At 50.4% G+C, this 26,497-nt stretch overlaps 1 protein-coding gene across 2 annotated transcripts in view; it reads left to right on the forward strand.

Annotated features, from left to right (window-relative positions):
• Positions 1 to 606: 606 nt before the first annotated feature.
• The window catches only part of TLL2 (tolloid like 2), a 190,888-nt gene continuing 164,997 nt past the window's right edge, over positions 607 to 26,497 (forward strand). For both annotated transcript variants that reach the window (XM_048858800.2, XM_075130719.1), the window contains exon 1: positions 607 to 848. In XM_048858800.2, the coding sequence (XP_048714757.2) occupies positions 704 to 848 (145 nt within the window). In that variant the 5' untranslated portion in view covers positions 607 to 703. The remainder of the gene's footprint in view (positions 849 to 26,497) is intronic.

Consider the following 26,497-nt stretch of genomic DNA (forward strand, 5'->3'; position numbering starts at 1 on the left):
GGTTCAAGAAAAATGTTTGTGGGGGGGACCCTATGAAGTATGGCTTGTAGTTGTTTGATGCTGTATGAGTTCCAGTGTGGGCTGGTAGGTGACAGCTAGGAGTGTGTGCTCAGAGGCACAGGGAGGCATTTCTGTAGGGAAGCAGCTTCTCTCAGGGTAGACGGTCGGTAGGGCTGGGAGAACAGGGTAGCCGGCTGCTGCAGCGCTGCGGGCTAGGTCTGCTCCGGGCGATGGGGAAGCCAGGGATCTCCCCCAGCGCTGCGGGCAGGTCTGGGCTCCCGGTCTAGCCCCGGGGGGCAGGCGCGCAGGTGGGGCTGCGGGCTGGGGGAGCCCAGGTGCGCTCGTGGGCCCGGCTCTTTGCCCCTTTCTGCTTCGCACCAGCAGCAGCTCGGAGGAGGCGAAGGAACCTTGAGCCCGCAGCGGCCCCCCCCCCCCCGCCCCCAGGGCTCGCAGGGCTTCCCCTGGAAGGAGGAGCCGGGGCGCGGGTGCTTGCGGATTGGCTTCCCCCTGCCCTGAGTGACGGGGGCCGAGCCCAGCCAGGCCGCGGCGGGGGCGGGAGCCCGGCACGGCTCCTGCCCTGCCCCAGCTGCAAGCGCAGCAGCATCGCCCCCGGCTGAGGCAGCGGGCGCGGGGAGCTCCGTGCAGTGCCCGGCGGCCGCTGCAGCCGCCCCAAGCTCTCCCCGGGCGCCGCTCTGCAGCCGCCATGGGCCGGGCTGCCCCTCTCGGGACCCTGCTGCTGCTGCTACTTCTGCGGGTGCCGGCTGCCCGCGGCGCGCCCGCCTCCTGGGGGCTGGCGGAGGAGGAGAGCCTGGAGCAGCAGCCGGGGTACCGCGACCCCTGCAAAGCCGGTAGGTGAGAGTGCCGGGGGCTCCCGGGCCAAGTTTGCCGGCACCTGGCGCCTGGCTGGGCAGATCCGCCTGCCTGCCCCGCTCGCAAGAACTTCCCTGCCCAGCGCTGCCTGGCCCGGGCTGGAGCTAGCAGCTGCCCCGGGGGGCTTGTCCCGTTCCAGGTGCGGCAAACAGCTGCACCGCGCCGGAGGCTGCGAAGGAGCCAAACTCCGGCTGCGCTCCCCGAGCAGAACGCGTTAGTGTCGCCGGGGGTTGAGAAGCGTGTCGAGGCTCTGGGCAGTGCATCGCCCCAGCCTGAGCTGGGGAAGTGACAGCAGGGACTGGGACCGCCCCAGGCAGGGAATAAAGCGGGGATCTTGCTTCCTGATTGAAGCAGCATCTCCCGGCTCCGAGATTACCCCGCTTTGGATGAAAAGTTCCTCGTTTCTCTTGTAGCTGAGTGTCCGGGGGGGAGGGGTGGGGGAATAGAAGCAACCAGCCAGGAATGAAGCTTACTGCAGGTCTCAAATCCAAGACAGCCCATGTTCGCCTCCCCCCATCCTGGGCTGCAAACTCCTTCTTCCCCCCGTTAATTAGAGGAGATGGGGTGAGTCCAGTAAGCCAGCAAGTGATGGAGCGGGACAGCTCTCGCTCCATCTTGGGGCATTTTGAACATCTGGGGCTTTGCTTTCTGTAGGCTGCTCACTTGGGTTTGCATCTACAAGTATTCTGGGAGCACTGAAGCATCCGGACGCTGCTGGGGAGTTGTACAGCCCTTATGTTCTCTATCTGATGTGCATTTGTTACATCCACTGATTGCAAAAACTCTGCTGATGGATTTTATGAGTAACTCGCCCGCCTCATTTGTAATTGTGATCAAAATAGGAAATTCAGGTTGATGGGTTGGGGCCGATTCCTTTCAAAGGATATGTTTTTTGCCAAGTGTGGTATTCTCTTCTGGTCACTAGGCCATGCAGTTAGAGATTTGATCTCACTGAAGTGCCTTAGCGATGGAATTTAAATTAATTATGGGCTTTCTTGAGTCTGAAATTCCACTCTGGAATCCAATGGTAATGAAGAAATGTTTTCTGAGCTTACTTCTGTCCGTTTCTAACAACAGAACGTGTGTATAAATACCAAAATATACTCGCCTGGCCTTATTGTACACCTCCCGCAGAGACAAGGAGCAATGTCAAGGCAATGCCAAAATCATTTCTGGGCATGTTGGCCCGGCTGCACCGTGTAAACTTCAGAATTGGGGTACGGAAGTCGTCGTGTCTCTGCTTTCTAATATGCTTCAGTGTTTTGTGAGCCTGGATTCCCGTCAGGATGCTGACCCTGAACCTTGTTTGAAAGCACTATCTTTCCTATCAGCCCTCGACTAGCAGGTGTCTGACACTTTTGAAGTGGGTGCCCTCTCTTGACTGCTGGAACAGGGCAGGGGTTTTCTCTCCTCTTCCCCCCTCCACCCCACACTCCATGCACTAGTCTTTGGGGTGGGGCAGTTCACTATCTGCTCCACAGGCTCCAGGCTTCTATGGGAAGGGCGGGTTGGGGTAGGTCTTGTCACACCTCTCCAGTAGCCGTGGTCTGTGGGCGATCCTTTCCCCAGGTGTGATGCCTCTCTGCTCAGAGCTTCCCCCAGCAGCAGCAGAGTGAAACCAATATAATTCTTGTTAGTTTCACTGCTTCCTTCCCTGCACGTGCTGTCTATGCCCAGGGCTGTGCTGCTGCTGCTGCAGGCTCCAGTGTGGTTCTTTTTTAGTTTTACTGAGGAGTATTGTCAAGACTTGTCCACGTGTCCATTTCTCCAGCTGTAAATTGGTGGCAGTACTTATCTACCGGACTCGTAACTGTCTGTAAAGTGATTTGAGAGAGTGCAAAATATTTTGTAAAGGTTAACAATTGAGGGTCCTCTCTGGAAACAGGGGTTTCAAACCATGGGAGTCCCCTCACCTTCAGCAGGAGGTGCAGGTGCTCAGCATTTCAGAAAATTGGGCCACTTTCAGGTGGTGCCGAAATTTAGATGCCCAGACTTGAGACTGTTGGTGTTGAGTGGTCTTTTCCCTTAGGTCTGTGCCCATGCAAGATAGAAATACCGTGAATGGGGCTTACCCACCTTTTTTGAAGTGCTCTGGCACCTGTAGATGAGTGCTATAGTAGAAATGCTATTTAATTAGACCAGTCAAGGTTGTGGGCTTATACTGAATGCCATGTATGTGTCTCTGTAGACAAATACATTGGGGGAGGGGGCAGCTCTGACGGTAGGAGAGAAGCTATTAGGGAAAGGGTGGGAATTCCTTCCCCAAACTTAATGTTTCAAGGATCAAAGCATCTGGTTGCCTGAAATGCCAAGATATAACCACTGTTATTGCTACTATAAGCACTTGCATTCTGAACTATTACAGTTAATATTTCAGCACTTATCTATAGCACAGGAGAACAGAGTAATGTCTTAACAAGAAAGAGAATCCACTGGCTGTCTTGAACAATCACCTTGCTTCGTTAGAATTGTCAGTGTAATTTGCAAAATTGGCTATGCTTAACAGTTCTCATCAAGATCTACACGGGGTCACTAAGGTTTCTAAAGAGAATGTAGCAAATGTTCCCTGCTAGAACTCTGTGCAGGTATGAATGGGAAAGGTATAACCTTGAGATCTGCCTAAACCAATGGTGTTTGTCCTAACTGACTTGGTTAAACTGCCCAAGCCTGGGCACTGATCATAGTGAGGTTATCCATTTAAACAGTTTTGGGAGAAATTGTGGATACTTTGCAGACAGAATAGACACCCAATTCTGAAATGCTTGGCCTTAAACCATAAGGACTTGTCTGCACACAAACTGGAACCAAAATAACAAAGTAGGCTGTAATTCACCTCTAGTTATTCTGGCACAAGTCTGTGCGCAGTTATTTTTGATTGTGTGTCCTCTTTTGATTTCAACTTGTCACTAAAAAAAAAAAATCTATGTATGTGGTGGAGACTCAGGTGTTTACAGGATCGATATCCTTCTAACCGCACAGTACCTGATGTGGTAAGCATGTATCTTTCCTTCCAGCAGGGGGCCTAGGAGACTGTTCCTACCAACAGAGACTGCAGGTGGGGAGAAGCATTGACTCATCTAGCCCCAGTGTGTTACCTTTGAATCTGGATCCTTGTCATTCAGGGCCACGTAGCAGATGCATCATGCCCCTTTGCCCATACAGATCTATCTCATGTCCTGCTTTCTACCGCTCCTTTAACTGGTGGCAGGTACAGTGATGTTTCTCACACAATTTTTTGCTGCCGGCCCCCAGGGGACAGCTTATCTCGCTGGCTGGTGGCAGATGCACTTTGCCCCACAGGTGTACCGGGTTCATGTCATTCCCTGCCTTGGAACTGGAGGCTGGTGTAAGCGTCAACAGACTGTCAGCTGAATGAGGAGTGCTGTATCTTTGTCCCAGTGCCTCGTCCATGGTGAATGAGAGGAAATTGCGCCTGCCTGATGATGTGTGATCCAACACGGTCTTCAGAAGACCAGTTGCCTGTGCGTACTCCGAGCTTTTATCCTTGTGTAGCCAGTGTATGGGAGGGGATGTGCAGACCGACGCTGAAAGGGGATGGGCTAAAGGGCATAAATATGAGTCCTGCAAGTAGTAATTGATTTCCTTTCTTTGGGCTCTGTCCTCAGAGGGAATTGAAGCGCTTGCTTTCACTCTGTTAGTAATAGCAACGTGGCGGTGTGTCATGTCGTTACAGCGTGGACTTGGGTGCCAGAACTCCTGGGTCTGATGCTGAGTGACCTTGAGCGGGTCCCTTAACCTCTCTGCCCCTCATCTCCCTAGTCCGTAAAATAGGAATGCTACTGTGCCGGGAAGATGTCACTGGAAACCTTGGGGAGGGCAGGGTTTTTGGTGTGGAGGGGGTGGGAGTTGGAGGAGAGAGAGTTGGGACAGCAGTTGCACAGGTGGGGCTAAGGGGATAGCTGGCGTAAGTGGGGTAGTGTAGGCCCAGGATCCAGCGAGGGAGGAGGAGAGCAGTGCAGTCCAGGAAATCCTGAGCCTTCTGGAATCTTGGAGCGGGCGCATACATGTCCGCAAGGCCCTGTTCTCCATGGAGCAATGAGACTAAACTCTGTGTAAAGGTGAGCCTGCCTTCTCCCTCCCTCCTGCCCTCCACCCCCAAACACAGGGCGCCACGGCTCATAGTAGAAAATATTCATTGATGTAACAGTTGGGCCTGGCTCTTGCATTGTTGAAATGGCCCAGTTCCAAACCCTTCCCTGCACCCCCCACCCCCACTATGTGCCAGAGCAGTCTGGAGCTCGTTGCTTGCTTCAGCACTCATCCCTCCCCAGGCCTCAGCTGCTGAACTCCCCTCCAGGCAGCCCAGCTTGCCAGCCTGTGCTAATGGCTCCCGCTGGGCGCAAGCTACACTCCAGCTCTTGCTCGCAGCTGCCTGGAGCAGTGCAGAGAGCTAGCGCTGGGACCCACCGACCCCCCCCCCCCCTTTGTGGGGGGAAGATGGAGAGTGCAAGGCCGCGGCAGGCAAGTCCCAGCAGGGCAAGGAGACAAGACGATAGCCAGTGCCACAGCAAAAGGCTGCGTTCTGACACGTTTGGGGGAAATGTCTGCTTCCGAGGCCACAGAATCAGTCCATAGGGCCTGAACTGAGGCGAGGGGGAGAGTTCACACCTCTGTTTGTTTCAGGCTCCTTATAGACTCAGGCAGGCATCACTGCAACTGTTCCTCTCGGCTCACATTCTCAAGGTTGTTCCTGCGGCCAGGCAGCCTAGAAATATTCTCGTGGGGGGGAAGGTAGCCTGTTTTTTGCCTGGCACAGAATAGTGGGTGCCCAAGGATGCCCAGGGAGTCATGAGCTGAGTGGGACCCAAGCAGGATTGTTCCCTCCAGTCTCTTCTGCTGCACTTTGTTCTGTCCCGTTTTCAATGCCCCAAGTAATGGGGTAAAACCCCTTCCCCTTAGAGATGGTGCCACATCTTGACTGATTTCACCTTGAGGGAAACGTCCCAATGTTTGGCCTGAGTTTCCCTTCATTTGATTCTGTTGCCTGGCTCCTGGCTCTGCCTCCATGGAGGAGTTGTGCTGTTTGTTCCAGAGGAAATGGGTTTTGATTGGACCAAGCTGCTGCCCTTTGACAGTCATGTGCAGAATAGCGCCCACTCCACAGCGACTTGCTAACGCCCTGGAAGTGGTAATGACATGAAATAAAGGGGTGGGATGTCTGGATAACTCAAAATCACAGCCCAGGGCCTAAGTGCAGCAAACTAAGCCCCTTGTGGATGGAGCACAGGAGGTCTGGCACCCTGGCAAGGAATGTACAACACGGTCAGAAGCTAGCCTGTGTCACAGCCCCACACAGCCTGTTCCACTCACCGCAGTCTTCACAGTGGGATTTAGACCTGTGGGATTGGGAAGCACCTCGTTTAATTTGTGGAAATTAGAAGATTTGCAGAAACATTGTGTGGGTTCTAAATTCCTTCACCCAGGCCGGTTTGACTGAAGGATTTGACACAGTAACAACCCTGTGAAATTAGCAATCAGCCAAAACTGGAATTACAGTTACCAGGCTGCACACCTATGAGATTTATACACTCAACCAGATCTCAAGAAGTTTATAACCTCCACAGAGACCTCAATGAGCTTGCAAAGGGTTTAAGTATTCATGGTAATAACTCCAAAATTAACCACCCAGCCTCTTTTAATAAGCCTTATGCCCTAAATCATTCCTCTCCTGCCCACACACCAAGTCCTGAAGTCCAGATACAGTCCAGTGAACTAAGTCTTCTATAGGACAAATGAATCAACCACGCTACCGGTAGGTGCTCTTAGACTGAGTCGGTTTTGACATGCTGTTCCCAGAGAAGTTAGAAGACTTTTCAAAAAGTGAAAAACCCCACGCACATATCTCTAGAGCCCTTTGCTCAATTGATCTTGAGCTTTCCTACAAAAGTTCTCCATGCCACAAGATCCCAAATGCTAAATTTCAAGCAAGAAGTAGGTGGTTTAGGATTATTTTTTTAAACCATAGACATTAGATGGGGAATGTCCAATAGAGCTTACAGAGAAAACTGCCTTAAAACCCTTTCCACGACTGCAGCTCCACTGCATTGCATCTCCAACTGCAAACAGTGAGATGGCTACTGTGCGTGTGTACACTGTCTCCAGCAGCCTTTACCCACCTGTCCTCATTCACCGTGACCGTCTCTCAGCTGCAGGTCAGTGAAGCAATGTGAATAGTCAGTTCATTCCCAGACCACCCTGGGGAGACAGCCAACCAGGCCCTCCTGCAACCTGCCAGGGGAAACAGCAGGTAAGGGGTTAGTCTGTTACATTTAACAACTCGAGAGCTTCCAGCCCCAACACTGGCTTTTTCCGTCTCGCAGCAACATTTGCATCAGTGCTAGGCTCTGCAGCCTGCATGCATCTCAGGGTCTCCCCTTGCAATAGAGGTATGCTTCGCTGACAGGGACAAGGTCGCGGGGGGGGGGGGGGGAGGAGGAGGTGGCAGGTGGAGACAAAGCAAGGCTGTTCTATTGGTGAAGGCAAGAGGACTGAGAGTCCCGAGACCTGGCTTCTACTCCCAGCTCATTGGCTGACCTCTTATTTTCCACCTCTGCCCTATTTGCGAAGCAGCAATGATGCTAACCTGCCTCATGTGTCCAGGTCAGATGTCTCAAAGCTATCTGGAGCTCTCCGCTTCTGCATGATGCACTCTGTGGCCACCATGGCATCCTTAGCTGGTGAGCATCTGACACACACTGGGCCATGCGCCCCCGAGAGGCTAATCTGGAGCTGAGGGTACTCTGTACCACACAGGGTAATGCCCAGAGTCATCAGTCCACAGGTTGAAATTCAACTGTTAAGACTGCAGTGAGTGGAACATAATTATTTGGCTATTTTAGACTTCACTTCCTGTCCTAACCTATTGTGTGGTGCTGCTGTACACTGTTAAATAGCTGCCACATTGTACCCCCAGAAGTGGCTGCCTTTCATTGATGGCTGAAATGATCTGTGTAAGTTCTGGGAGCCTAGGAACTGCAGCATGAATTTTTTTTTTTAAAGGTGAGTTAATTAACCACACTGAGGGCTTTTCTCTTGATTGGCTCCCGACTACATCATAAGTGAAATAGGAGCTATAGGAAATTCATTAGAAGAAAATCTGTAAGTGCAACAAGAATAAAATTGTGTCAAGGGTCCAGGAAGTAGGAAAGAAATTAAATTAGGTCACACCAACCTTCTAGCCATGTGTTTAAGAATGGGCAAGGGTTAATCTCACTATACACAGGGTTCCTACAGGCATCGCAAGCACGAGTACTCAGACGTAATGCTTAAATTAGAATGCAGGCTTAATCTGCGTGGACTGGCCGTGGGGTGTGTGTGTGTGTGTGTCTAGATCTGAAAGTATCTCCCTCTATTGCCGGGGCGAAGGGACCCAGGTTGTTAGCTTGCAGGCAGTAGCAGACTCAGAAATGTCTCTACCTGGCCTAACCACTAGAGGGGGACAAAGAGCCATCCAAGTCTGCATTTGGGTTTATGAATTGAGCACCCCGCTGTGGGCTTGAATGTCTAAATGCGGGATCAGCACGGCTCATTGGTGGTGTCAGTGTTGCAAATTCACAAGTCAGCCCCTCCCTTGCAGAATATCTCCCCCCTGCCCCCCCCCCGCCCCGGAGTGGTTTAAAAATTGATTCATTTTTGTCAAGGATTACCTATTGTACCTTGGGGCTTCTGTGCTGTTAGGGAGCACTGAGGTCAGGTTTCAACCTTTTCTCTAACCATGAAGTCTGGAAGCGTTTTTTTTTTAATGGAAGCAGAGATTCTCCTGGCATTGCTTGACTCCAGCAGCTGGGGCTTTTTGAAAAACTGCAAATACCGCCAGAGTTGACAGTGCCGACAATTGTCCCACAGCCTGTGTGTAAATCTTTCTTTCTGACCTCCTCTCTCTCCCTTTCTCTCTCCGTGGCAGGTCTCCTCTGTCTCCCCCAGGCCTATAATCCATGTCCTTGATTCTTCCTGCCCTTTGGCCACGTCCCCTCTGTCACACCTGTCCATCTGTTCCTCTCTCCACACTGCTAAACCCTTCTCCATGGTAGTCTCTTGCTTTAGCCCCTGTAACTTTCTCCCTGCACTGGTCTGTCCAGAATATCGCTATATCGCTGGCAATGTGATCTTTCTCTGTTTTAGCTACATCCTCTCCCAGCAGCTCTCTGCCTACCACCCCATCACAACCCGGTTCATCTTCAGTTGGCACATCCTGTCTGTCCACCTCAATGCTCATTTTCATCTCCCTCCACCCCCGTGACTGCCCCTAGGTCTCTGGCCTACCTACTGCTCCTACCTTCTCTGCTTTGTGCCTTCTACCCTGCTGCTCCCTAAGCCTGGAACACACTCCCAATTTGTGTTTGTAAAGTGCCCTTCCCCCACCCCCTTTCCAGCTGGCCCTGGTCTTCCCCCCTGACCCATCATTAATGCCTATGTTCTCGCTTACCCAAACTGTAGACTTACTTCATGCCATGGCTTCATTTTCTGTGTCTCATTTAGCTCTTTGGAGCAGGGTACCTGCTGTAATGAATGTGCTCCCTTACTAATCTCCCTTTTTCTCTACTTGACCCAGCTGGAGAAGATCTGGCCACCTGAGAAGCAGGGACCCAGATGAGTACCTAGTCAGAAGAGGGCGCCGTGATTCATTATTCCATTCTCCACTAGAGAGTCTGTTAGATTTCTTCCTCAGGGTGCTGTATGATTCCTTATGCGGAGTCCTCCTGCACAGCTTAGTACAGGGTTTCCCCGCAGGTAAGTAGGTTCCTATATCCTTTCCCTGTGGGGACACCAAATACTCTTGCTTCCCTGGATCCTGAGGGTTGCAGGGGTCAGTCTGCAGCCAAGCTGCCTTCGGCTGGTGCTGAAATCTGCCCTCTCTGCCCCGTGATACTGATGAGCCATTGGCTTGATCCTGTTGACCAGGTTTTTTGGCTTTTGTCATCTTTTCTATCTGAGCCTCTGACTGAGTTAAGGTTACAGAAATGTTTAGCTTCCCTGGCAGAAGAGAGGATACCTTGTTCAGCATTTTAATCCACTCCAGCGTTTGCAAGGCTGAAAGATCCCCTGCAGGGAGCGGCTGACTGGGAGGTTGATTGGTTATTGATTTAGAAATCCTGATGACTTCTTGTTTTTCACTTGGGCATGTTTACTGTAGGCAAGCTCGGCACTCCTAGAGTTGTTTAATGGTCTAAAAACAGCCTCTTCCTGTTTAACCGATATAAATGGCCTTTTATTACCGAGGTCTGCAGCAGCTTCCCGAATGTGCAGCGGCTCAACATCACATTAAGACTTTGCCCCAGAAGTCGTTTTGAAGCCTCATAAACTTTGGCCCCTAGGAAAATGCAAATGGTCAAAGTTACTGAATTCAGAATATATAACAACGTGGGAAATGAACTGTTTGGAGAGAAAACTCTCTGGAAGAAATGTGAGAGCTAGGAGAAGGACTGCTGAATGTTTTCTTTTATCCTATTCCAGTCAAAATCTGCATCAGAATAAGATGTACCGGTGACCCACCAGCTCAAATTTCTCAGCAGCCAATATGATTTTTTTTTTTAATGCAGTACTGGGAAGAATTCAGAATTACCTTTACAGAATTCACACATCTTAGTGTGACCATTACCTGTCTTCCTCGGTTCTCCCCCAGGCCTGGATCTTTCTGCCCTGTTCTCTTTTCTCAGTCTCCACCCCCAGATTTTCCATGCTAGTCCCAGTCTTCCTCCTTCCATTTGCCCCTGCTAGCTTTCAGTCTCCCTACAGAGCCAGCCTTCTTCCCTCTCGGCTCTGTGTCCCAATCTACTACCCTCCACCACCCCTCCCCATAGGTCCAGTTCTTGTCCCTTCTGCATGAGTCAGCCAGCTTCCTTCTCTCAGCCTGGGTGCCAGCAGGGGAGGCCCTGAGGGTAGTGGCAAGTCTCCTGTCTCTTGGTTCTGGTGACTAGCAGCCCACAGCAGTTAGGAGTAACAATTGCAGGGGAAGTCCTGCTCAGCCCCAGGCTCCTGGAGCATGTTCGGGGCAGATAGAATCTTTGGATAAATAACCCTAACAAGCCTCTACTGAGCATGTGCAAACACAGGCTCTGATTTCCCTGGGGGTGCTGACTCCACCCCTTCCCCCAAGACCCCACCCCTGTTCCGCCTCTTTCTTCCCTGTTCTGCCTAGCGCCCACTGGTGGGCCCCACCAATCAGCTCCTCCCACTCCCCCGCAGTGCGCCCCGACCTCACTCCACCCCCTCCCCTCCAGTGTTGAACAGCTGATCCGTGGCGGGCGGGAGGCACTGGGAGGGAGGAGAAGGAGCTGATCGGTGGGGCCCACCAGTGGGCGCTAGGCAGAACAGGGAAGAAAGAGGTGGAACAGGGGTGGGGTCTTGGGGGAAGGGGTGGAGTCAGCACCCCCAGGGAAATCAGAGCCTGTGTTTGCACATGGGGGAAAGTGGGAGGAGCTGATTGGTGGGGGCCCCCCGGTGGGTGCTAAGCATCCACTTTTTTTTTCCTGTGGGTGCTCCATGGAGTTGGGGCCTATGCATGCAAACTAATTTTTTGAAGATTTGTAATTTGGGCAAATTTTCAGAGGGGTGGCAAAAGGCACATTCTTGGCACCAGGGTGATTTCCCCCCCAACAAATTCCAAGCCCTTGCTCCAAACCATGGGGGCACTGATTTCTCACCCAAATGTCTGTAAGAATTTTTTAAAATGTGGGCCACGTGTTTTTCTTTAAGCTCAATCTCAGAAACAGCGAAGTGTTTTATCTTAAATGTTCAAAAACCCCAAACTGAAAACAGCCTGAGTCAGACACCCAGAGTGGAAAATTTCAGCCCAAATGGTTAGTTTGGCAAAGTTAAAAGCAACTAAAACCATTGGGAGTACATAGTAGATTCTCTGTAACTTTAAAGTCTTTAAATCATGATTTGAGGACTTTAGTAACTCAGCCAGAGGTTAGGGGTCCATGACAGGAGTGGGTGGGTGAGGTTCTGTGGCCTGCGATGTGCAGGAGGTCAGACTAGATGATCACGATAGTCCCTTCTGGCCTTAAAGTTTTGAGTCTATGATCCACCTGTCCGGTGCGCTATTATTGTATTGATTGCTAGATGCAATTGTAAAGCAGTGCTCCTCATTCTCACTGAGGGATGTAACTAGGGCGGATGCAAGCATGCCCACCAGGCCACGATGTGGTGGTGCTCAAGTAAAGGTGGTGCTAAGGGTAAATAAATTCTTAAGCTTGGATAGGCTGATGTTTCTCAGAGATCTGAAAAACCCACACCGCTAAGCGACAGAGCTATGCCAACCTAGGCCCCGGCATAGACACAGCAAGGTCGTTGGAAGCCTCATTAACCTAGTTACTGTCGCTTGGGGAGATGGTTCATACAGTGACAGAAATACCCTTCCCATCACTGTAGTCTGTGTCTATACTATGTGGTTATGCCAGTATAGTTACGGCACCGTAGCTATGCCACTGTCGTCCCCGGGGAGTTGACGTGGCCTTAACTAGAGCTGGTTGAAACATTTTGGAACAGTTGCTGTCAGAAGATGTGGTTTGGTTGAAATGTTTTGTGGGAGCGTCTCTGTTTCGACAATTTGACAGAAGTGTCAAAACAAATCATTTTGTCATGTTTCATTTTGATAATGTCAGTGTTCTCGTTTGACTCGGAGGATAATATTTTAATAGGTTTATATGTTTGTACCTTGTCAAAATGCTTCAAAGTTTCTGAATCAAAATATGTTGGAATTCCCTTTCTGCGAAAAACTTGACCATTTCAACTTTTCATTCCAAATTTCCACCTGTCAACCTTTCCCGCTGGGTGAACGTTCTGTTTTCCAGTCAGTTGTAATTCTTCCCTTGGTTTTTGTGTCTTACAGGCAGCAGTTCAACCCCCAAATTTAGAGGGTTTTTTTAAACAGATGCTTTTTATTTAAATGTTATCTTGGTGCTTGTAACCCCAAAACCACAGCTTTCTGCTAGTGCAGGGAAATCAGACTCTGACATGGCTTGTTTGAGAAAAGAGAAACTGACCAGTTTCATTGGGCTTGTCTTCGCTGCATTGTTAGCTTGAGGTATACCTCAGGTTTTGCTGCTCACTCGGTTCCTGCCCACACATGCAAATCTCTAGCTCAAGTTAAGTGGTGCTTTAAACTTGAGCCAGATGGCCTGTCTGGGAGGTGTTGCTGCTGACACTCCAGCTAAGTTAATGCAGTGTGGGTGCAACAACTTGATTTCCAGCTCAGCTGCTAATCCAATCTCTGCTCATCCAATTGCTGTGTGTGGCCGCTCTCATGTGAGCGGGCAAGAACTCGAACGTACGAACTTGAGCTAAATGGTGCAGTGAAGACAATCCCATTGTCCAAGCAGAGTGAAATCTGCAAAGGAAGCAAACATACATCAGTGGTGAAAAGTACATTGGATTTTAAAAATTCATTTAGCTTTTAATATTGAAGTAGTTTTTGTGGTGCAGATGAGTAAATTTTTGCTTTTAACAGGGCTTCCTTATTTATTGAAAAAAGAAAAATACAATGTGTAGTTTCAATACAAAAGCAAAATGCCAAGATCTCTCTTTTAATAAGTGGGTCATATTTTTATATCTGTAGCCAGGTCCACTAGGAAGAAAATAGTTTTTAACAAGAAATGTTTAGTTTCATAAATGAATGCTAAGCACTATTTTCTTATAGGTCGTGACTGACCATCACTGATCAGTTCTAGTGACAGCGCTGCAATAATCTTTCCGTAAGTGCAGAGCTCGTCTCCAGGGACAGGGACTGTCTTTGAGCTGTCGGTACAGTGTCTAGCACTGAGAAGCCTGTGATGCGGCTCTTAGGCGCTACCATGATACAAACAGTGTTGATGATTGTGATTTTTCTGCCCTCGGCTCTATCCAGTCTAGGAGAGCGGAGGCAAATCTCTGGTGAGCTCCCCCCTGGGGTGGTCTGTGTAACTGAAGGTAGGCCTTTTATTGCTGTATTGTTCGTGTTAGGAGGAGATTTTGTTCCGTGACACTTGGACCTGCGGTTGACCATTCAGACAGGGCACGCATGGTGTTGGTTAGCTGTGAGAAGCGAATGCCTGTAATGTCTAACCTTTGATGTGATTGGAAAGCATGCACTCTTCGGATAGCATTTCCCACCCATGCCACCACTGCGACCTGCTGCCTGCGGTTCATTTTTCTGGGCATCTAAATATGACTTAGGAAAGATTCAGTAGCCTAGTAAGTAACCTCTTTTAATAGGGGGAAGTGAATTCCCTTCATGCTTGGTTAGATACGATTGATTTTGATTTTGCAGCCTTGTGCACTATAGTCCCTTCCTTGCTGTATTTAAGTGACGAGACATTGCAGTATTTGCTAGGGGTATTGCTCGCTCCTGGTGACTAAGCATCAGAATTTCCTAAAGTCCTGTCTGTCCTGTTCTAACACTGGGACCAGTGCACACAGATTTTTCCATTCTGTACGGTGACATGATTATAGCAGTGTCCGGGTAGCACCCTCTTCAGTTGATCTGCAAAACGTTTGCTGTGTTTACACTCTTCACTCTTCCGAAAAGCATTCATCTCCATGGCGGACTTTTTCCCCCACCTGGTCAGCAGGACTCTGCTTGCATTCTCTGGCCCCACTGCACAAGCTATCCTGTATTAGTTCCCCAAGTCCAACCCCCAGCCACGCCCATGCCTCCTTCATTCAGCCCCATGCCGCAGTTTTGGGTTTTTTCTCCCATTTGTTACTAAAATGAAATGGGGGATGATCTACCTTCAACTTCCAGCCTTTGCCTGCCAGGTTGAAGAGTCTGCTGGTTGTCAAATGTCTGTTCCTCAGGTAGATAGCTATAGACTGGGAAATTAACCAGAATTACTATTTGTGCCTTCAATTCACAACCTACCTTCCTAAGAGTAGATCAGCACTAGAACAGGTGATCAAGGGAGGTTGTGGAATCCCCATCAGTGGAGGTTTTTTAAGAAGATTGGACAAACACCTGCACGGATGGTCTAGGTTTACTTGCTACTGCCTCAGCATGGGGGATGGACTAGGTGATCTCTGAAGGTCCCTTCCAGCCCTATGTTTCTATGGTTGTGGGGTGGTCATAGAACATGATAGGGTTAGGAGCTTTCCTGGGCTGTAGGCAGGAGCCAGGGTGGGAGAGCGGGCAGGTTACTGAGGCCAGAAGGCAGCAAAGGAGAATAGAAATAGCTGGTTGGTCTGGGCTGTCCTATTGATTTCTCCTTGCATAGATGTGTTCTGATGACTACGGGTGACAGTGGCCTGTCCCTGAGATGTTGTCGGAGCTTGGGGACTATGATTTGGTTTACACAAGAGGGACTCACTTGTGAGAGACTCTTGGGCCAAATTTCCCAAAGGGATCATGGGAAAATGTCTACTTTGCACCAAGTTAGTAATTAACCTGACCGCACACGGAAAACGTAACTGTCCCCTGCAGTGCTATTGCACCGGATTTGGAGAGCAAATTCAGCCCTTAGTGTGTGTACAAGGGGTTTTGGTCCTGCTGGAAGTGCACGTTTCCACCGTGAGGACCTGTGTGTCCTGGAGGGCAACTCAGGGAGACGTCTCAGTCTGCACTCCAGAAACTGCAGCTTCGTTCAGCCAGGATGCTCCAGCTGAGCTCATGTATTGGGGGTCAGGAGCAGGGGCAGAGCTTTCTCACTCCATGGGTTTTGTTTTAGAAAGAGCTTCTGCCAGCAGCGTGGCTAAGCTGGCATCAGACCACTGCTAGGGGCTGTTGTGAGCTTCCCTTCTTCCTAAGGGACATGTAGGGACAAGCTTTGCTTGGAGACAGAGCTGTCCAGAAGGGCAGAATAGGGAGCTGTGCTCTCCCGTCCCAGCCAAATGACTGTCTGAGCACCCAGATGCAGTGGTGATGGGCAGTTCAGGAGTGCAGGCAGTAATCAGAAAGCCGAAGGAATAAGTTGTTATAATGGAGGGCTGGAGCTTATAGCTGGGTGCGAGAAGGGAGTTTTGAAGGGTGATTTGAATGAGGAAAGGGCCTGTTCTTTTGCACAGAGCAATCAGGGAAGCTGTTCCAGGCAAATCTCAGTGCTTGTTGCCTTCTGAGTGCTTTATTGACCTTGACTCCTGTTATCATGGTGGGTCAAGGTGAGGAAATGTTATCCTGCACAGCCTGACTTATGTGTATCGGTCTCTTTGTATAGTCTAGGCCTTATTTATTCAGCGCTTGTGATCCAAGCCTTGAGGGTTCAAAGGTGATGAGGCAGGCCCATGGAAACAGTGTGTCTCAAATCACAAAATTTAAAAAACAACAGTGTGTTGATTTTTTTTATTTGCATTTCCGAACCTCTAGGATTCATGTTTTTCAGCTTTTTCTTCCCCCAGCTGTGAGGACAACAATATACTGCTAAAGAAAACGAAAGCAGAAATTCTCATGTAATCACCTGACTCTGGGGGCTTCAGAACAATGTCAAACATGGCAAGACTCTTGATCCCCTGGGGGCATTGGGCGGTGCTGAGGAAGCATGTCCTAAGACCCCGTTGAAGCCAGGGCTGGCTGCAGGGTTTCAGCACCTCTTAACATATGTGACTTCTGCAAGGATGGTGGTGAACATTACAGTTAGAACTCAGGGGAAATCCTGCCTACCAGACCTGTGCTCAGACCACTGCCTAATCATGCCTCTGCCTAATCAATGCACAAGTGGTGCAGGCTGGGTGGTAGGCCGAGGGGTTATGCTTAGCTGTTTCTGACCTTCACTTTGCAGAGGCTTGTGAGGGGGATGCCCCATTCTCTGCTCTGTAGTGCTGTTATATAATGCAGGTGGCTGCTTCTCGCTTAAAGCCTCTTCTGCTCCCTGTCCAGTGAATGAGTGAAAGGCTGGAATCTACCTGGTTTCTGAGGCAGTGCAGGAGAGGGGTGGGTAGGTTGTGGAACCAGTGCGCTCTCCCAGGCTGCTCTGGGCAATTGTGATGCAGACATGCGGGAAGGTCTGTGTACCCCAAGGCCCTTATTACTGTTTTTTAAAAACCTGCAAGCAGACCTTTGTTACTCTTCCATGACGTGCTCCTTGCTTTGTCTCCGCTCCAGCCCCCTTTCTGGGTTTGCTAACATGCACGAATGCAGAGGCCTCAAATTTAGGTTCATGGTTCCAAAGTTCATGGTCCTGAGAATAAACAAAAAACTATTGTGGTGGCAGAGAGCTGGGTACCCCATTAACCCAGAATCATGAATATTTATAGTGCTGGATTACAAAGGAACATAGAGACTATATTGTATTTCCTAGAACTTTCTTTCCATGGAGTCCTTTCTTGGCAGGCCACTTTAATGTAAGCTTTGCTTATTTAGTCGCACACTTTAAGCCGATTAACTTTTTACTAATAAAATGTGTGTTGACTCCCTTTGTCTGAGCTCCTGTTTGTTTGTACCTACACTCCTGTGACAAAGCGTCACGGAGAACTTGGCTAAATCCCCCTGCTGGAGGCTTTAAATGACCTCAATGGGTTGGTGTGTGATTTCTGTCTCACTGTTTCTGGGTCCCTCCCCCCCCACATTGCTGCCTCGGGAATGTGCCTTGTAAGGCAAACATTTTGAACGTTGGTTTGTTACTGTAGCCATTCCCGATGATTCCACTGAAACAGCTTTGCCAGAGCTGATCCTTTCCATCGGTGTCAGTGCTTACACTGGGAATGTGGCTGGTAAGAATAAGCTCTGACAATTCCAGGAGCACACAGTAGATTATTGCTAATGGAGGTAAACCAGGGACATTTTCCAGCTCTAAACTCCAATCCAGGACTGTGCGTGGTCAGTAATTTCCCAGTCAGGAAATGAATTTCCCCTCTTCTGCTATGGATTCTCTTGTTTGCATTGACATGTGCTGTGTGTATTACAATAGGGCACATACTTAATATGGCTTTCTCGCTCTCTAGGAACTTCCCAAAGGATTGGCTGCACCTGGACAATGGGAATGACAACATGTGTCTTGTGAGAGTGTTTGGAGACCCTTTGTTTAAATGAGCTCTGTAGAGCTCAGGATTAGCAGCTGCTTGGCCACTGCTGGCTCTTTGGGGTAGATGGTTAAAGGTACCTAGGTGCCTAGAGGTGGATATTGGAACCTATTGTGATGTTCGCCTATCTGCATCTCTAGGCACCTACATACCGTTCTAGATCAGGCCCTTCATGTTCACGGGCCAGTGTCACTGGAGCCAAATTTGCCCCTTCTCGATGGCATTTTAATGCTGACCTCCAGCATCCCTCCATTCATTTCTCTGCTCCCCTCTCTCCACTCCAGTGACATAGTGACAGCAGCAGCCACAACCACTAACCTGCTTTCAGGCTGACACTTCCCAGGCCTGGTCTCCGACCCTCGGGGATTCAGAGCGGTTCAGCTGTTTGAGTAGGGGAAAAAGTCCTTTCCCTGTTGGAAGGAAATTCTTGGGGCCATCTTCTTAACTGCTCCAGCCCTGCAGTGGCTGGGGGCAGGAAGTGCAATTGGCAGGGAAAAGATGGGCCCTGGGGTGTTTCTGGTGGATTTGGCCACGTTCCGAGCCTACGGAAGTCCCAGGCTGCACGTGTGGGGTGCATCGTGGGTGTGGTTTTGGGTAGCTCAGCATGAGAGTAAGCGGGGCTGAACTGTGCGTGCCCAGCTGATGCCAGTGTAGCGAGGGTGCGACCTGGGCTGTGCAGAATCCCTCGCCTCCCTGTGTATCCTGAAAGGGGAGAGCTCTTCCACTGGGCACGGCCGGGAGGGCAGTGCCACCGCTCCACCCACCCTCACAGAGAAACTCCTGAGGGTCTAACCACTGTGAGGGATCTGCAGAGCAGGGGCCTACCGCTCCTATGGGCCTCTCCCCACTGCACGTCCCCCTTCTCCAGCTTAGGAAGCGTCAGAGCCAGGGACTGGGAACCATATGGTCACAGGGAGCTGCAGAGAAGCTCCAGGAACTGTGGACAGATCCCTCTGTGGAACAAGCTGCCGGTTGGACGTTACAGCTGGGGGCAGGTTGATGGGGGAGCAGCAGCAGCTGGACGGGGGAGCCAGTGCAGAAGGGCTCAATGAGAGACACTAACGGAGCCTGGCCTGGAAACCTGAAAGCTCCTATTGGCTTGAACAGAGACTGCGCTGGAGAGGGTGTGCCAGGCACGAGCCCTGAAGGACCCTGACTCTCGCCTGGACTGCCCCAGGGCCAAACAGCAACCGCTAGCCCTCACTGGGAACTGTAACTGTTTAATCCTCTGTACCTCGGGTATCTGCACCCTTTGCTGCCAGCCCTGAGCCCATTCCCTTTTCCTGAGCCGTGGGTCTGAGTGGCTGTTAGGCCCCCACCAGGGCTAGCACCTACAAGGCCTAGCTGCTGAAGGGCCTACAGCGCTTGTCTCCGAGCTGTGGTACGCTGGGCAACACAGTAATTACCCAACACTTTCCTGCTTCTGAGGGGAGGGAAGGGGGCAAAGTGCTAGCTGTCTGGAAGGAAGCTATGCGAGGTCTCTGGTCAAGACCCCATCCCTTGATGGCCACAGTCACCTTGGCTATTAACCCTGCGGAGAGAGGGATTGAGGAGGCTGGGGTGGGACAGGGGGCAGAAACTCGCTTTGCATGGGGTGGGAGGTGCACCCTAAGCATGGGCGGTGGGAGAGGAAGTGGGGGGGGAGTCAGCGTGGGGTGCTGTGCATGAGGAGCGGGGGGCAGTGCAGGTGTTCGGGAAAGGCAGGGGAGTGGGTGCAGTCAGGGACAGCAGGGCGGGTGCTCTGCATGGGGAGCTGCTGAGATTCAGAGGGGTTGGGGGAGGGAGCGGTCTTCAAGCTGGGGAAAGGGGGTGCTGGCAGTTCATGACCCTCTCACTAGGTGTAGCTGCTCCTGATGCCCCCAGTTCCTATCTGCTCCCGGATCCCGGGTGCCACTGCGGCTGCTCCAGCTCCTCCACTTCTGAGCCTGCAGGACAACTCCCTTAAGAAAAATGTGCAGGGATGGGAACCTACATCAGCCCCCCAATATTTCCAGGCCCCCCTCAGACTTTCTCACCCCCAGTCACTCACGTTTCAGACCCAGGTAGGGTGCAGGTGCTGCCCTGGTCGATCTCATGATGGATGAAGAGCAAGTGTCTGCACTGCCCGTTTCTCAATCCTCCTCCCAGCTGCCTTCGATGTCGTTCACCAGGGCTTGGTGAGCCAGCTAGCCCGTTGCTCCCATCCTGCCACCCCTCTGCTGGCTCCCCGGATCAGGTCCAAGCAGCTTGTCCTCCCCTTTGAGAGCTTTCACAGCTCTACCCTACCCTGTGATCCACTCTTGTCTCTTCGCAGCTCGCCCCTCCTGGGTCCTGCTCGCTGCAGCCACCCTCCACCCATCTGTTAGCGTCTCCTTTTGCGGTTGCGTCCATGCTGCCCCATGTGAGTGGAAACCACACGTAGATCAAAAGGCAGGATCTTCCGAATCCATCCTTTGCTGTGACCCCTACAGGAAGTCACCAGCCAGGGAAGCTGCACAATCCTGGATGCCTATGGAGCCGCGCTATTTGATTTCCCTGACTCTAACCCTTTCTTCCTTCTTGGCTCCTTCGGTCACACTGGTTGCAGCTTGTCTCACGTTTACCTTGCAAACTTTTTGGGCAGGGATGGATTTGAACCCCATTCATAGGAGGTCCCGTTCTGACTGGGCATTTATTTGTATTGTGGTAACCCCTAATCAGCTGTAGACTCTTGTTGGAATGGATGTAGTTCAGGAATGGCAAACTATGGCCTGCGGGCCGCATCCGGCCCATCAGATGTTTTAATCTGGCCCTCGCATTCCTGCCAGGGAGCGGGGTGGGGGCTTGCCCTGTTCCATGCATGCCATGGTTCTGCATGGCTCCCAGAAACAGCGACATGCCCCTCCTCTGGCTCCTATGCGTAGGGGCTCCGCACGCTGCCCCCACCCCAAGTGCCAGTCCCACCGACTGGGAATCTTGGCCAATGGGTGCTGCAGGGGTGGTGCCTGCAGACGGCAGCATGCAGAGCCACCTGGCTGCACCTCCACTTAGGAGCCGGAGAGGGGACATGCCATTGCTTCCAGGAGCTGCTTGAGGTAAGCAACACCCAGAGCCTGACCACCTCCTGTGCCCCCACCCCCTGCCCCAGCCCTGATCCCACTCCTGCCCTCTGAACCCCTTGGTCCCAGCCTGGAGCACCCTCCTGCATCCCAAAACCCTCATCCCCAGAGCCCCCACCCCCACCTGGAACCCTCACCCCCCTGTCCCAGCCCAGAGCCCCTTCCCGCACCCTGAATTCCTCATTTCTGACCCCACGCCAGAGCCCACACCCCCAGCCGGAGTCCTCATCCCCTCCCACACCCCAACCCCAATTTCATGAGCATTCATCACCCGCCATACAATTTCCATACCCACATGTGGCCCTCGGGCCAAAAAGTTTGCCCACCCCGATGTAGTTGCTCTTTAGTGGTTATACTCCTCCCTCTGAGAGGCTTTTGAAGGTAGCTTGGGGCAATTGTTCTACCTCAAATGACACTTGTGCAGGGTACCGGAAGAGGTCCAGTCTGACACCTTCCTTGTGAGGCCACCTGGGAAGGTATTGTGCTGATCAGGGATTGCAAACAGCTGGCATGCACCCATATGCCATGCCATTCCCACTTTGAGGCTACTTCCTTGTTCTCTGAATCTCATCTTGCATGTTGAAACAGCGTCTCTAGCTGTTACAGTTGCCAAGCACACCTCAAAACTTCAATGTGACTAGTGTTTCCCATGCAGAGAGGTCGGAGAGACAGCTCGGTGGTGTGAACTGCTCCATGCATCCCAGATGCCCACAGGCAGTGACTGAAATGCCAACGTTGTTAACTATTTTGTTGCTTGTGGGAGAAAGGAGAGGGCGGGTCGCAGACCTGCGCCCTGGGCTGGGGGTGACATCTCACATTGGCGTCTGGATGAATTAATTCATTTAATTTCCTGCTGCGGTCAAGGAGGAGCTGGACCTAGCAGACCTAGCAGACCCCATGGGCATGGTCAAGCCCCACTAAGAGGAGCCGGGCTCCAGAAGCCCAGTGACAGCGTGACTGTATTTTGAACAGCTCCACGATCTACTGTGCACAGCGTCTCGCCTTGGTACCCCCATGGGCGGAGCTTATTGTGTGGGCAGAGTTTGGAAGAATGCCACCTCTTCTTCCCCAACCCTGGCCCCGATAGCAACTGGTGGTTGAACTAAAGCATATGAGCTGGAAGCAGGAATCCCTGGGTGAAATTCTGTCTGTAGGAGGTCAGATGAAGTAATCATAATGGACGGTCCCTTCTGGTCTGAACGCTGTGAAATTAGTATTGTCTGCGTGTGACCCACCTGGAAGGAGTGCCCTAGAGCCTATAGTACGTGTGGTGGTCTGAGGTGTGTATGTGACGTCTTTAAACAACTCTGTAATTCCTTTTGAAGTTTATATGTGAATCGGTTTTTGGAGATGTGTGAGAGAGAAACTTTTGACAGGTAATTGGCAGGGTCCCTTTTCTATTCTGTATAGTGTCCTGGACTGCTCTCCTCTCTGTACTGCACTACTGGATTTGACTAACGTCTGGTTTGTGCTTTCTCATCTCTGCTCCTGGGGAGAATTGCGTGTGCAGATTAGTGCATTGTGTTGTGGTATGGATTTTTTTCCCTTCAAATTCCGTATCTTTAAAACCGCTTGTGTAACGTATCCCAGACTTTCCAGAACAATTCCCCACCTCGCCCCAGAGTGTGTATCGTGCGATGTTTCAGGTAGCTGGAACATAGGGTATGCTGGAACAGTGTTCGTTAACAGCTTATGTAAAGTGCTACACAAAAGAAGCCGTCTGCAGCTCGCTCACTGACCAAACCAGTGGTGCTGGAACTGGGGATACTGGGGGTGTGGCAGCACCCCCTCGCTTGAAGTAGAAATAACCCAAATTCCATCATCAGCACCCCTAGACAAAACCCAAGAACTATGCTACGTATTCTTAAGTGCCATCTACGGACACCTTATCTATTAGCTATAATATTATGCAGGGCATTTCTGGGCAGTGGGGATTGGCAAATCAAGTCACAAGCTAGCATTAACCTAGAGGCATTAACCTACTGGCATTTATATTTCTTTTTCAGTTTCTTTTCTAGACTCTTGGGTACAGACGTGTAGGAAAGACAAATGAAAAGTACACAGTAAACTGTACTTACACTAGAGATTCAGTATTTTATACTTTTATAATTCCTATTGTGTTAATATTAATACCGATGAAGTATTTTATATTTCACTTCATATAAAAGACATTCAAGAGCATTTTTGTTGATGTTGATCTTTAAGGGTGCTGTGGCAAGATGGCCGATTTTAGTTTGGTGGGTCCTGTGCTTTTCTGGGCAGGGAGCTAAGATGCCACCCTTTGCCCCTGCTCTTGGGTGCCGAGGGCCCCGCTATTAGCCCAGGAAGGTGGTAGAGGAGGGAAGCGGGGGAGGGGTCTGGCTTTGCTCGTCGCTCTGAGTCCCAGCCCCTCTCAACTCCTGTGGATTTCTTACCCTCGTCCCCCTTAGGTGGGGTTACCCTTGGTCCTCAGATGCTGTGGGGAAGGGAGTCTCCCTGTCCTGCTGGGGCAGGGTCTCCCTTACTCCAATTCTCAGGTCTTCCAAATCTGTCAACACCCCTCCAAGCTCCAGTCCTTTCTCCTTCCTCCCTGTCCTCCGTCTGCCTGACGCAGGGGGTTTTATAAGGTTCCTAACAGGGCCTTAATTGACTGCAGGTGCTCCAATTAACCTGCGGCCACCTTCCCTAGTCTACAGGGAGCCATACCTTAATTAGCCTTGAGCTTATATATTTCCCCTCTAGCACTCTCCCACTGCTCCTGGCCCTCCTGTATCACAGTGCCTAGAACATCTCCTTCTGTTACCTCAGCTCCTATCAATCCAACTTCTCCACTGCTCCCAATTAGTCATAGCTAAGGCTACAATTTTGTCATGGAGGTCACGGAAGTCACCGAATCAGTGACTTCCCAAGACCTCCGTGACTTTACAGCCCACGGCGGCTGGGAGCTGCAGGGTCCCTCCACATCCCACGGCGGCTGGGAGCTGCAGGGTGCCCTGCCACCTGAGGTGGCAGGTGCCTCTGAGCTGCTGCAGGCGGTGGGGGGACTCCTGCAGCCCCCAGGGGCCACGGGCGGTGGGGGAACCCTGCAGCTCCCAGCTGGCCCTGCAGCTGCCCATTGGCTATTTTGTTATGGATATTTTTAGTAAAAGTCAGGAACTGGTCACAGGCTTCTGTGAATTTTTCTTTATTGCCCGTGACCAGTCCCTGACTTTTTACTAAAAAATCCATGACAAAATCGTAGCCTTAGTCATAGCCAAGCAAATAGAGATTAAAACAAACCCTGCCCTCTGTTTTAATTCAGATGGAGTATATGGGCCAACGGGTCAAAAGAGTTGACATGACCCAGATAGTGTCCTGCATTAAGCAGTGTTAAACACGGTTCAGGGTTTGATATACCGACACCTCAGCCTGCTTAGTACCGTGGCAAACACGTCATTCAACATCATTTTAACCTTTTATTCAAGATGCAGAAAAGAAAGGAAAAACACTTAGTATTTGAAATGTAAAGTATTAAGGAAGGTTTTCATTTTAACAACATCCCTTTTTCCCTTTCTCTTTAGCTGGGGGGAAGTTTTTAGAAGGAAAAATTCCCTTGTTTGACTGTTTCTTAAATGGTGTAAAAGAATTGTTGATTAGACCTTGTCCTAACACAGGGGTGGGCAAATTACAGCTCAGGGGCCACATCCGGCCCTCTGGACATTTTAATCCTGTCCTTGAGATCCCTCTGGGGAGCGGGATCCAGGGCTTGCCCCTCTCCAGCCATGAAGCGGGCTTGGGGGCTTGCCCCGCTCTGCATGGCTCCCAGAAGGAGTGGCATATTCCCCCCTCCAGCTCCTACACATAGGGGCAGCCAGGGGGCTCTGCACGCTGCTCCCACCCCTAGTGCTGCCCCTGCAGCTCCCATTGGCTGGGAACCATGGCCAATGGGAGCTTCAGGGGTTGTGCCTGTGGACAGGGCAGCATGCAGAGCTGCTTGGCTGTGCCTCCACGTAGGAGCCGGAGGGGGGACATGCCGCTGCTTCTGGGAGATGCTTGAGGTAAGCGCCATCCGGATCCTGCACCCCTGACCCTTTCCTGCACCCCAATCCCCCTGCACCAGCCCTGATCCCCCTCCGAACCCCAGTCACAGCCCAGAGCAACCTCCTTCACTCCCAACCCCTCATTACCAGCCCCACCCCAGAGCCTGCACCCCCAGCCCGGAGCCTCCTCCCGCATCCTGAAATTCTCATTTCTGGCCCCACCCCAGAGCCCTTACCCCCTCGCGCATCCCAGCCCTCCAATTTCGTGAGCATTCATGGCCCGCCATACAATTTCCATACACAGATATGGTCCTCGGACACAAAGATTGCCCACCCTTGCCCTAATGGATAAAGGGGAACTGATCACAGAACTAAAAATTAGTGGTAGCTTAGGTACAAATGGTGACATTATACCACATTTATAATGTGCAAGTAGAATTAAGTCCAGAGCAGTAATATATATATACTCGGTGCTTTAATAGTGCCAGTTTCACAAAGCTGAAAACAATTCTGAGCCAAATCAGCTGGGAGGAAGAGTTAAATAAGAAAAATGTGAATGACAATTGGGAATAATTTAAGAACACCTTACTAGATGCCCAAAAAGCCACAACTGAGGAAGAAGGTTAAAAAAACCTTCTGGTTTAGTGGGGAAGTGAAGGCAGCTATACAATTTTATGTAATCTCACCATTTATGGCCACCTTTATTTATTAACTATAGTATTACACAAATGGAAGAAAGGAGAAGTTGATAGTAATGGATATAATCAGAAATTAGGTATTGTAGAAAATTGATAAGGGAGGTAAAGGGATACAAGGAGAAATCTAAGGACAATGAGGGAGGTTTTTAAAATATATTAGGAACAAAAAGAATCCTGACAACAGTATTCATCTAATGCTAGATAGGAATTATCAATAATAGTGAAAAGGCAGAAGTTTTCAATAAATATTTCTGTTCTGTGTTTGGGAGGGAAGATGATATCTCATCATATAGTGATAACTCTTTCCATTCCACTGATATCTCTGGAGGATGTTAAACAGAAGCAACTAAAGGTAGACATTTTTAGAACAGCAGGTCCAGATAACTTGCATCCAAGAGTTTTAGAAGAGCTGGTCGAGGCACTTGCTTGATCATTATTGTTGATTTTCAATAAGTCTTGGAGCACTGTGGAAGTTCCAGAAGATTGGAAGAAAGCTAATGTTGTGCCAATTTTTGAAAAGGGTAAGTGGGATGACCTGGATAATTAGAAGCCTGTCAACCTGACATTGGTCCCAAGCGAGATAATAAAGAAGCTAACACAGGACTCTATTAATAAGGATTAAAGGAGGGTCATGTAATTAATGCAAAACAACATGGGTTTAACTTGATATCATTTTTTTCATAAGATGACAAGTTTGGTTGATAAATGTAATGTTGATATAATAGACTTCTGTAACACATTTGACTTTGTACCAACATTTTGTTTAAAAAACTAGAATGATATAAAATTAACATGGCACATATTAAATGGATTAAAAATTCACAAAGATTGTGGGAGTGGTAAATAATGAAGAGGACAGGTCACTTGTTCAGACTGATCTGGATTGCTTGGTAAACTGGGCACAAGC

Source organism: Caretta caretta, chromosome 7 (assembly GCF_965140235.1).
Source record: "Caretta caretta isolate rCarCar2 chromosome 7, rCarCar1.hap1, whole genome shotgun sequence".
Classification (NCBI taxonomy): Eukaryota; Metazoa; Chordata; order Testudines; family Cheloniidae; genus Caretta; species Caretta caretta.